Source organism: Rhincodon typus, chromosome 46, assembly GCF_021869965.1.
Source record: "Rhincodon typus isolate 14 chromosome 46, sRhiTyp1.1, whole genome shotgun sequence".
Taxonomy (NCBI): Eukaryota; Metazoa; Chordata; class Chondrichthyes; order Orectolobiformes; family Rhincodontidae; genus Rhincodon; species Rhincodon typus.
In genome coordinates this window covers 10,106,800-10,118,450 of record NC_063377.1, presented here as the reverse complement: position 1 = coordinate 10,118,450, position 11,651 = coordinate 10,106,800, and the positions used below count along the sequence as shown (strand labels likewise).

The following is an 11,651-nucleotide window of genomic DNA, read 5'->3' as shown; positions in this document are numbered from 1 at the left end:
ATTTATTTCAAAACCCCCTTCCCCTCCCCCTTTTCTGATGAAGGGTCGAGGCCCGAAACGTCAGCCTCTCTGCTCCTATGATGCTGCTTGGCCTGCTGTGTTCATCCAGCCCTGCACCTTGTTGTCTAACTTATGTATGGTGTGTGCTGCACTAGTGGGAATGGCCTGGTCTTGTTCAAATTTTTGTGGTTGTGCAGAAGAGGCGATCAGTAGATTCTAGTCCTGTGTGAAAGTGGGGATGATTGTACATGGATAACTGATCAGATTGATCAATAATATCGAGGTTAATGGAGGATTCTCATTTATACAGTGCAAGAGGCCACACTCACCCGCTTGTACTTGTCTGATACTCCCCTACGGGTCAGTGCCTCCTTCAGTGAGGCTAGGTTACTGTTGCTGTGGCGTTCATACCGCAGAGCATACAGCATCACCAGCCTCACTGCATCCAGGTCCGTCACTTTGGGATCCTGCAGCAGTTTCCTCACATTCTGCAGGACATGGAGAGGGAAAGTTATTTCAGCAGCAATCACAGTACCTCCTCCAAACACCAACACCAGAGCTACATCCAAACTCAATTCACAGAATGACAGAGGTGTTACAATGTAGAACAAGGCCTTCTGGGCCATCAAGGCTGCACTGACCTTCTGAGCATTTTGACTTTGTGCCATCCTCATAACCCTTCACACCATTTCTATTTAACTAATTATCCAGTGCCCTCCGGAACGCCTCAACCAAACGTTGCCTCCACCACATTTCCAAGCAGTGCATCCCAGACCCTATCTCCTTGCTGTGTGAGAAAATGTTTTCCCTCCTCCCTAACCTGCAATACACCATGGTTGTGGCTGTCACTGACCACTCACCTTTTGCACTGGTAGGCACAATATGTCTAATACCAGAGGGCATGCATTTATGGTGAGGGGGGAAAGTTCAAAGGAGATGTGAGGAGTTTTTTTTACACAGAGTGGTGGAGTCTACAACGTGCTGCTATGGGTGGTGGTGGAGGCAGATACGATAGGGGTGTTTAAGTGACTTTAAGATAAGTACATGAATATGCAAGGAATGGAGGGATATGGACCAAAGGCAGGCAGAAGGGATTAGTTTAATTTGGCGTCCTGTTCGGCACAACATCATAGAACATAGAACATAGAACATAGAACATAGAACATTACAGCGCAGTACAGGCCCTTCGGCCCTTGATGCTGCGCCGACCTGTGAAACCAATCTGAAGCCTATCTAACCTACACTATTCCATTATCATCCATATGTTTATCCAATGACCATTTAAATGCCCTTAAAGTGGGCGAGTCTACTATTTTTGCAGGCAGGGCATTCCACGCCCTTACTACTCTCTGAGTAAAGAACCTACCTCTGACATCTGTCCTATATCTATCACCCCTCAATTTAAAGCTATGTCCCCTCGTGCTAGCCATCACCATCTGAGGTGAAAGGCTCCCACTGTCCACCCTATCTAATCCTCTGATCATCTTGTATGTCTCTATCAAGTCACTCTTAACCTTCTTCTCTCATGGGCCGAAGGGCCTGTTCCTGTGATGTACTGTTCTATGTTCTAACATGAAGACCCTCCTCCGCCAAGCAGCCCAAGCCCCTGAACCTCTCCATGTGACAGAATCTCCATTTCAGTCAGTGCTTAATGCTCAGTCACCCAATCCACCAATTTCTCCTAACTTCAAGAGAAACACTGCCCATCAGTAAGAGGAGGGCTCAAGTGGTGAGCTGTTCACATGAAGTAAGAGATCTTAATGTGTGGGGGGGGGGGGGTTGACATGATTGCTCGTTTCCTGGAACTGCGAACGTGTAGCTGTGCAGTGAGTAGTGAGGACAGTACAAGTGAAAGTTTACCCTCCAGATCTGGAAGTAGGGGGCAAGGAAGTTGCATGTGGCCTTTGAAGAGACAGAATATCAGACAGGAGAAAAATATCAAGCAGCAGGAGTGAGGGGCTAGCTGTGAGTCCGTTGGCGACAGTCTGTGCACACATTTAATTCGTCATAGGTCATAGACTGGGGCTCTGCGATTCCATGGGTCACAGCTAAACAGAGCACACTCTGTCTTTCTCACTACCATGCACTCTCAAATCTCAGTATCCTTCTGCAAAAATACAAAAGGCCTTGTCACCACCATAATTAAGGAATTAAAATGCAGAAGACTATTTAAAAGTTGTGGTCAGAGGGGTTTTGAGCAGAATGGCAAAAATTCAAGAACAGAGAAACAGTCCAGTGTCTGAAGATCGTGACACAACTCTTTCTGGGACCGGGCTTTCATCTTCAACAGCAAAGCGTCAATTGGCCTTATTTCTCATAAAATCTTAAAGAACCAAATGATAGGGAAAGTCTGTGTGATCTCACGGTTGCAATTTCCAAACAACCTACAGTCAGTTCAAAGAATTACAAGAGAAAGAGTCAATCATAACACTCCTGTAAAACTTCCTCTCACCTCTCAAACAGCTCAAATACCAATGAACTGAAATCACCAAGAATAACTTGCCCTGCTACACTGTGTCAAGTGGACTGTAAGTAGTGCCATAGAAATGAAGGAACAGGGCACAAAGTCAGTGTGTGACTGAAGCATGTGGAACAGTTTTGAGGGAGAGACTGGTCAGCAGGTTGTCTGGTTAGGACCTGGGGAACCTTGGAGGAAAAAAATATCACAGCATGATCAAGGCAGTGGCATCAGTATGTCTAGTCAGGGAATATTTATATGTCAAAGATAGCAACCAATGAAACACTTGGTGGATAAACAAAATTACAGCATATATGGGGCACAGAGAGCATAGAATCCCTACAGTGAGAGAGCAGGCCATTTAACCCATCAAGTCCACACAGGCCCTCCAAACAGCATCCCACCCAGACACACCCCCCTGTAACCCTGCATTTCCCATGGCTAATCCACCCAACCTGCACATTTTTGGACTGTGGGAGGAAACCAGAGCACGTGGAGGAATCCCATGCAGATTCCCATGGGGCAAATGTGCAAAATCCACTCAGACAGGTACCCAAGGGTGGAATCGAACCTGGGTCCCTGGCGCTATGAGGCAGCAGTGCTAACCACTGAGCCACCATGCCACCTGAGCATACACTAGCACGGATTGAGAAATAGATGAAAACTGAAAGTCGGAATAAACAGATCATTTTCAGGCTGGCAAGATGCATCAGGTGGAATATTGTAAGTATCACCACTTGGGGCCAAGCTATACACTGTCAATATCAATGCTTTGGAGGCGAGAACTTCAGTTATGAAGAAAGGTCACTGGACATGAAAAATTAACTCTGCCTCCTCTCCACAAATGCTGCCAGACTTGCCTAGTTTTTCCAGCAATTTCTGTTTATGTTTCTCATTTCCAGCAACCAGAGTATTTCTTTTAAAGATGGAACATGATTTTGATAAATTGAGGTTACCCACTTTAGTAAGAAGCATAAAGGTGTAGACTATTTCTAAAACAGTGAGGTTGGAACTGTTGATGTCCAAAGGAACCTGGGTGACTGTGTTACTGAATCACTGAAAGCTAATGTGCAGCTGCAGCAAGTCAACAGGAGGGGAAACAATACATTGGTCTTAAAATGTAAGAGGCTTTGAGTACAGGAGTAAAACCATCTTGCTGCAGTTGTACAGAGCCTGGGTGGTCTCCTAATCTGAAGGATATCTCACCGCGGAGTAAATGCAGCAAAAAGGTCATCAAATAGATCCTTAGGCTGGTGAGATTGCTCTATGAGTTAAGATCAAGGAGAGACTGGGCCTATGTAAGTCTATGGACCAAGTGACTGAAAAATGGGATTACAAGTAGTTAAGTGGTTGTTTTTGACTGGCACAGATTCAAAGGGCCTTTTTTCTGTGCTGTAAGTCTTTGACTCTGATTGACTTTCAACTACCCTCTGAAATTACCTTGAACTTAGTGGCTTGTAAGATCATTAGGTAGGGATTTGCAGAAATGCTGACCTTTCCAGAAACAACCCTATCCCATGAAAGAATAAAGAGAAAAAAAACTTGTCAGACCCTTTATCCTGAGATGAAACAGTACTGGGGGTCTGATGCCCATTCAGGTACATATTCCAATGGGCTTTGCAGGCTGACCAGGAGCATGAAACCTAGGGTGGCAATGGCCTAGTGATATTATCACTAGAGTATTAATCCAGAAACTCAGAAAATGTTCTGGGGACTAAAGGTTCAAATCCTGCCACCGCAGGTGGAATTTGAATTCAATAAAAATCTGGAATCAAGAGTCTAGTGTTGACCATGAAACCATTGTCGATTTGTTGGGGAAAACCCATTCGGCTTTCTCATGCCCTTCGGGGAAGGAAAAAAACTGCCATTTCTCACCTGGCCTGGCGACATGTGACTCCAGATCCACAGCGATGTGGCTTTTTTTTATTCATTCACGGGATGATGGCGTGGCTGGCTAGACCAGCATTTATTGCCTCTGAAATGGCCAAGTGAGCCACTCAGTTCAAGGGCCACTGGGGACAGGCATAAGCCAGCAAAGCCCACGTCCATTGAGTGAATTAAAAAAAACCCCTCAAGAATCTAAAAGTGGTGGATATCAATGAAGCTTACAGAATTTTTCCAGGACGCAACAGGGTAGATGCTGGAAAGATGTTACCCCTGACTGGAGAGGTGCTTGTCTCCAACCAGGGAACAAAGTCTCAGAATAAAGGTATCAGTCAGAGAAATATAGAAAATTGGAACAAAATAGACCATTCAACCCTTCCAGGTTGCTCTGCCATTCAATACAATCATGGCTGATCATCCAACTCAGTACCCTTTTCCCACTTTCTCCCCATACCCTTTGATCCTTTAAGCTCTAAGAATTATATCACATTCCTTCTTGAAAACATTAAATGTTTTGGTCTCAACCACTTTCTGTGGCAGAGAATTGTATAGGCTTACCATGCTGAGGGAGGACACTTCTCTTCTGAATCTTAAAAGATATGTCCTGAAAGAACTCCATAGATGCCAGTATCCCATCACCAAATCATCCTTTATTTACATTTGAAGAGTCCTTGACATTGATCCCGCTCCCTCGGAGCCAGCTCCCAGAGTGAACAGGATGTCTGACAATCCTGATTTTATCTGTCAGCCAGGGCTCCCTGATTGGACCAGGTTAACTGCCCCAGTCAGGGAGTTCAGATTCAAGTTCTGAGGAAGGGTCACCGGACCCAAAACGTTAACTCTGTTTTCTCTTTCACAGATGCTGCCAGACCTGCTGAGATTTTCCAGCAACTTTGTTTTTGTTCCTGATTTACAGCATCCGCAGTTCTTTTGGTTTTTATTTTAGTTCAGATTCCATGATGTCTACCTGGCTGATCTCATCACAATCACTACATATCCTGGCTCATTAATTGTGATCCCGATCTCTGCACTGACCGGTCATCACGAACAGTCTGCTGCACCCACCCTGTCTAGTCCTGTTATAATGTTATTGGTTTCTAAGAGAAACCCCCTCATTCTTTGAAACTGTAGTGAATATAATTCTAACCTAACCATCAGTCTTGTCATCTGGTAAACCTTCATTGCACTCCCTCCATAGCCAGAACATCCTTCCTCAGATAAGGAGACCAAAATACAAACAATACCAGGTGTGGTCTCACCAAGGCCCTATGTAAAAATGCAGCAAGACATCCCTGCTCCTGTACCAGAATCCTCTATGAAGGCCAACATATCATTTGCTTCCTTCACCCTCTGCTGTACCTACATGCTTACTTCTAGCGAGTGGTACACAAGGACACCCAAAACGCATTACACCTCCCCCTTTCCTAATCTCCTGCCATTCGGGTAATAATCCACCTTCCTGTTTTTACTATCAAAGTGGATAACTTCACATTTATCCACATTTTCACCTACCATGCATTCATCCCCTCACTCAACATTTGCAGATCAAACTGAAGCATATCTCCATCCTCCTCACAGCTCACCCTCCTGCCCACCGTTGTGTCGTCTGCAAACACAGATATATTTCCCTGATCTAAATCATTAATTGCCTTTTAGGACAGTCATTTAAGACTGAGAATTTAAGAGAGAATTCCTTGACCAAGAGGGTGGTGAATCTTTGGAATGCTCTACCCAAGTAGGTTGTGGAAAATCAGTCATTGAGTAGTTTCAAGATACAGATTCATAGATTTCTTAGATTTAAAGATATCTTGAAATATAAGGATCATGTGGAGGAAAATGCTGATGAGGTAGAAGATTAGACATGATCTACTGAATGGTACAGCAGTCTCAAGGAGCCAAACAGCCTATTCCTATTTTCTACGTCCCTGCTATTGATCAGGTTGGAGTAGTGGGTGGACTGCCTACTCAGTAACAGAGAATCACACGTCCTATCACAGGCAGCAGGATTTGCTGATAGGTCGAGATGAAAAACGGCAGTACGGGGTCGGCTCACGATGCAGATGGAGACCAGTGGTCAGAATGGCCTGTTTCTCTGCTGCAAATACAAAGCAGTGTGCAAAACACCAACATGTTCACATACATCGACCACACAAACATTTTGATTCCTACCACAGTGAGTCAGGCTTATTTTTATGGTGAGTACTGAGGAAACTGTTAAAAGGTCATATCATAAAGAGTTAAGTGGATTGACATTTAACGTAGACATTTTTTTCCTTAATGTAGGCATGGTGAATGTCTGGATAGATTTGGATCATCTGCAGGAGTTAGAGAGAAAGTAGCAAGAACTTTCTCTCCCTAAGTGTTCATGGTTTATCTTGATTTCCTGTTATTAACAATGACATGTCTGCAAGCAGGGAAGGCAGAGAGTAGGTGGTGTCTGCTGCAGTTATCATGAATGTATATTGAAAAGATTAACTGGCCTTTAGATGTCTGTCATTCTTAATTGTTCATATATAAATAGATAATACTGCTGATGATGCTCAGATAATAGTTCCCTGAAAGTGAATGTTATTTGCCCAGCTTAACAGTATCCCAGAATTCACCACAGAACACGTTAATCCACGTGCAAATATAAACTCAGTACAGCCAAAGCCATATTCCATTTAAAGTAGCAGTTCTGAAGATTCATTTCAGACTTAAGGCATCACATAGGATGGAAACATAGAAATATAGGATCCCTGCAGTGCACAAAGAGGCTGTTCGACCCATCGAGTCTGCTTTGACCCTCCAAACAGCCATACACCCTGACCCAGCACACTCCCCCACCTCCTCACTCTGTCCCCATAACCCATGTTTCCCATGGCTAACCCACCTAACCTGCACATCCCTGCACACTATGGTGCAATTTAGCATGGCCAATCCAACTAACTTGCACATCTTTGGACTGTGGGAGGAAACCCATGCAGACACAGGGAGGATGTGCAAGCTCCACATAGACAGTTGCCCGAGGGTTGAATCCAACCTGGGTCCCTGGTGCTGTCAGGCAGCAGTGTTAACCACTGAGGCACTGTGCTGCCCTAGCACTTTCTGTTTATATTTCAGATCTCCAGCATCCACCCTTTTATTGTTTTTAATATAGTTTTTGAATTTGAAAGAAATTCTAACTTGGATACCCAGCAGGAGAACTCTTTTCTCTCCTTCTGCTGAAGCTCCGAGATCTTCATCATTCACCAGAACAAGTACCGGATGCAGACAGGTTCTGGGTAAGATGGCATCATTGGCAGCGCAGCATTCCATTGCTGCCCTGCATACCTTCTCAGCCTGGATTAGAGTCAGGTTCAAATCCTCACTCTCTGACCCACAAACCTTGTTACTACATGCAGCCATCTAATCCCTGCAGAGAATTAGGGGGTGTGTTTCACATGGAAAACATTCACAATGCTTCCCTCCATACACTGCAAGCTGCACGCAAACACAGAGTTATACAGCACAGAACCGCTTCAGCTAAGCTTTAAAGCCAAAGAACTCACCATTAAGTGTTTCTGCTTTTCTCCAGCTCGTAGAGACAGTTTTACAAAATAGCAGACCACAAGCAATCAGTGTGTTAACATATTCAGTGACAAAATTGGCACATGACACAATGACAGCACCTCCACTGTCATAGGATTTAATGAAGGAAAGGACTTTTCAACAGATCAGAAGTAAAGATCCCTCTTTCTACTCTTTTAAACAAAGTAAAGCTTCTGCTACACCATCCCCATCAAACACACCAACGGCAGGTAGAGCACAGGTTAGATACAGAGTAACGACCCTCTGTGTACTCGTACCTCTTGTAGATTGTATACTGAAGAGAATGGAAGGAAAAGGTTATTTAACAGTAATGGATATTCATGTCTAGTTCTAGTCAGGCAGCACCAAGTCTGCTTAGAAACAAAATGAAGTAATTGCAGAGACTGCTGAACTCTGATCAGAAATAACAAGGCTGTTTGGACGTAATGCGGGGGGGAAGGGGTGACATACATGTACCAGGAGGTGGGGAGGATGGGTTGGAGGTGGGCGGTGGAGGCGATTGTTGGTGTCAGGAGAGCAGAATAAAGGAGCACAGATCACATAACAGGATGTCAACAATGTTTCCTATTCTTAATGCAAACTGGCCGGAAACATGTTGCAGAGATGGGCTGAAGGTCAGTGGCATTGGCTTGCTGCCAAAGCGCAACAGAAGATGTACAGTGTGGGGTAACCCAGCACACTATGAAACAACATCTCCATAAATAAGCTGACATTATTCTGCATCATGAGGATAATCATAGAACAGCAACGAGAACGGAAGTAAGCAAGACAGTTAAAGCAAGTACCTGCAAGAAATAGACCAGGCTAAATCAACGATTTATCTGTCAGGGACTCTGGTTCTCATCTTGTACCAGGAACCAGAGCTTAGAGGTAGATATAGATTAACAGCATCGGAGATAGCAGCAGCCACAGGTGACAAAAACTACAGCTTTTGAACTGTCTGGGAAGGATGTGAACAAGGATAACAAGAGATTAGTCCCTCTCCTCCCCCGGGGAAGAGCTGTGGGACAAAAGTCTTAAACTTGCTAACAGGAGTTTCAAAAGAGAGGAAGTAGCAAATTTCCTGAAGCAAGCAGCAAGAGGCAGGATGTTTGATCACTGGGTGAGAAGGGGCATACCATACACAAAACAACTCTGTTCATTTTGCCAGCGAGCATAGAATCCCTACAGTGTGGAAGCAGGCCATTCAGCCCATCGAGTCATATCAAACCTCCGAACAGCATCATACCCAGACCCACTGCTCCCTACCCTATTCCTGTAACCCTGCATTTCCCATGGTTAACCCACCTAGGCTGGACACTATGGGTAATTTAGCACGGCCAATCCACCCTAACCTGCACATCTTTGGACTGTGGGGGGAAACTACAGCACCTGGAGGAAACCCATGAGAACATGCAAATGTGGAATTGAACCCAGGTCCCTGGCACTGTGAGGCAGCAGTGCTTACCACTCAGTCACCATGCCACCCTGACCAATCAGGCTCCAGCCAGACCCAGCAATCAGGAGAAGGCAGGCTAGGTGATAGGCTTCCCTGGAAAAAAAAGGTGTACAGATACAGTTCTCGGATGGCCCAAACTACTTCATAGGCAATAGTTTAGTTTTGAAGTGCAGACATTGTTGTCATGTAGGAATTGCAGCAATCATTATACAGGCAGCAGTACAGGCAGAACTCAGTCATAGTAATCAGACATAGCCAGATCATCAGTCATACATACAAACTGATGGAAAATTATTAACCAGGACCTTAGGTAGAGCAGTGTTCCCTCACTATTGATCCACCAACAGTGCGGCACTCCCTCAGCTCTGAGCCTCCGACACTGCAGAACTCCCTCAGTACATTGTAGAGTGCCCAGTACTTACTCCCGGGATTGTAGTGCGCCCTGAGCACTGACCCCTGGCCCCTGATGTTGTAGTGCATCCTCAGTACTGCACTATATTGTTGCCTACGTTAAGTGCTCAAAGCCCTGGAGTAAATTAAACTCTCAACTCAGTGGCGAGAATGGTGGGCCTGAGGCAGACCATTTCAATTCTGTGATCTGTTGAGTATCAGAAAAGCAAGCAGTTGTGACAGCTTCCTGCCTGGAGCAGGAGAGTTTCTGTCAAACTGAGACTGGTTTCAGCTCTAAGGAGATGGGGCTAAGTGTTGGAACTTGTGGTCTGTTCTGAGTTAGCTGCTCACAGCCCGCTTACAGTCAATAGCAGTGGAATGTGTGGGAGGCCGCAGAAACTGCAACAGTGCAAGACAATCAGCGCACAGATTAGACAGTGTGAAGAAAGAGTGTGCCTCTATGTATCAATTTGAGCTCTTGCAAGGTCTCTCCCGGATCTGATAAACACACTCCCTGTCGCTGCCCTTCAAGCAGTGCAACAATTTCACATCTTACTGCGTGAAGGACTCCCCCTCATCGAGGCCTGCAGCATCAGCAATACATCTGAACCTGGGTTTGGCCCTGCACTGGGTACATGGGCTGATTCACTCTGCCTGTTCTGAAACTTTCCCTGCTTGTGTCCATTAACAGGCAGGCCTGCTAATAAACAGTTCCATCGTCTCCAAACTTCTCGCCCAGCACCAAGACTGGAAGCAGGAGCTTTCACTATCAGTCCCCCTGCTCAATACCCCACTATCACCACCCACTTGATCCTCTGCTCCTGCTCAGGCCTGATCTTAGACACAGAACTACCAAACCCTCAACACACACACTTCATGAAGTATAGATGTATAACAAGTGCATTAATGTCTTGGCCATCAGACTGGAGCATAGTATTCTTGCTGCTGTGCACAGCACAAAGTTAAATGGAACAGGGTATCAGCCCACTAAAAACCCACAGGATAGACAGACATTGGGAATCAGACTACCCTCTCTCCTGGCTCCTCTCAGAATTGCCTGCTGCTGACATGATGAAGCAAGCGATGAAACAAGATGCCTTTGTTCAAGGATCATGCTGCTATGGTCTATCCTTCTCCTGCCTCCAACCACTTGCTTTACACACCCATTCTGTTCTCCTCCCACTCCTGAAGGGCACTGGAGTGGAACTTCTCAGTATCCCGCTCTGTCCTCCTTCCCTCCCTCTGGACCATGTACTAGAGTGGTCACTCCAATAGTCCCACCCTTCTCTCCCTCCCCTCTCTCACCTGCAAGGCACTGGAGTGGTCATTCTGACAGGCCAACTCCTGCTCCACCTCAGACACCTCCATCAAGTGATGCTCACTGACCAATCGCGATAACTCTCCAACCACTGTGACATGTTTGGACACAGTCCCTGACATCTTCTTAAACTGTGGGTAGTTCTCCACAAAGGCCTGTGGGAAAAAGAAGAGTGAACAAAGAACTGCAGTTACAGGAGGTAGAAGGTCAGAGCTGTTCCCTATCACACTTGCTTGGGAATGGGAAAGCTTCATTGAAATTGTATCCAGTCATCATTGACAGACAGGGAGAATCCAGAATACCTCGACTCAATTGAAAACTTCAGCTTCCTAACAGTGTGCTCTGGGCTCCACCTGGTGGAATGGAACAGTACAGCAGCACAGCACAACATTACCAATGTTCACTCCTTCAAAAATGTAGGCAGCAAGCCACTGCCATGCCCCATTCCCCATTAACCGTGCTCCCATTCCCTGCTAACCCTACTCCCATTCCATACCATTCATTAAGCTGCTGCCATTCCCAATTAACATTGCCCTATTTTCTGTTCCCCATTCCCCACCCTCCGTTAACCCTGCTCCCCCATTCCCCACCCT

At 45.5% G+C, this 11,651-nt stretch overlaps 1 protein-coding gene across 1 annotated transcript in view; it reads right to left on the bottom strand.

Moving 5' to 3' along the window:
- LOC109924240 (vacuolar protein sorting-associated protein 45-like) overlaps nucleotides 1-11,651 on the bottom strand; it is a 36,733-nt gene that overhangs the window by 24,204 nt on the left and 878 nt on the right. The window contains exons 3-4 of the mRNA XM_048620322.1: nucleotides 11,046-11,213; nucleotides 330-488 (exon numbers count right to left, since the gene is read on the bottom strand). Coding sequence (XP_048476279.1) covers nucleotides 330-488; nucleotides 11,046-11,213 — 327 coding nt within the window. The remainder of the gene's footprint in view (nucleotides 1-329; nucleotides 489-11,045; nucleotides 11,214-11,651) is intronic.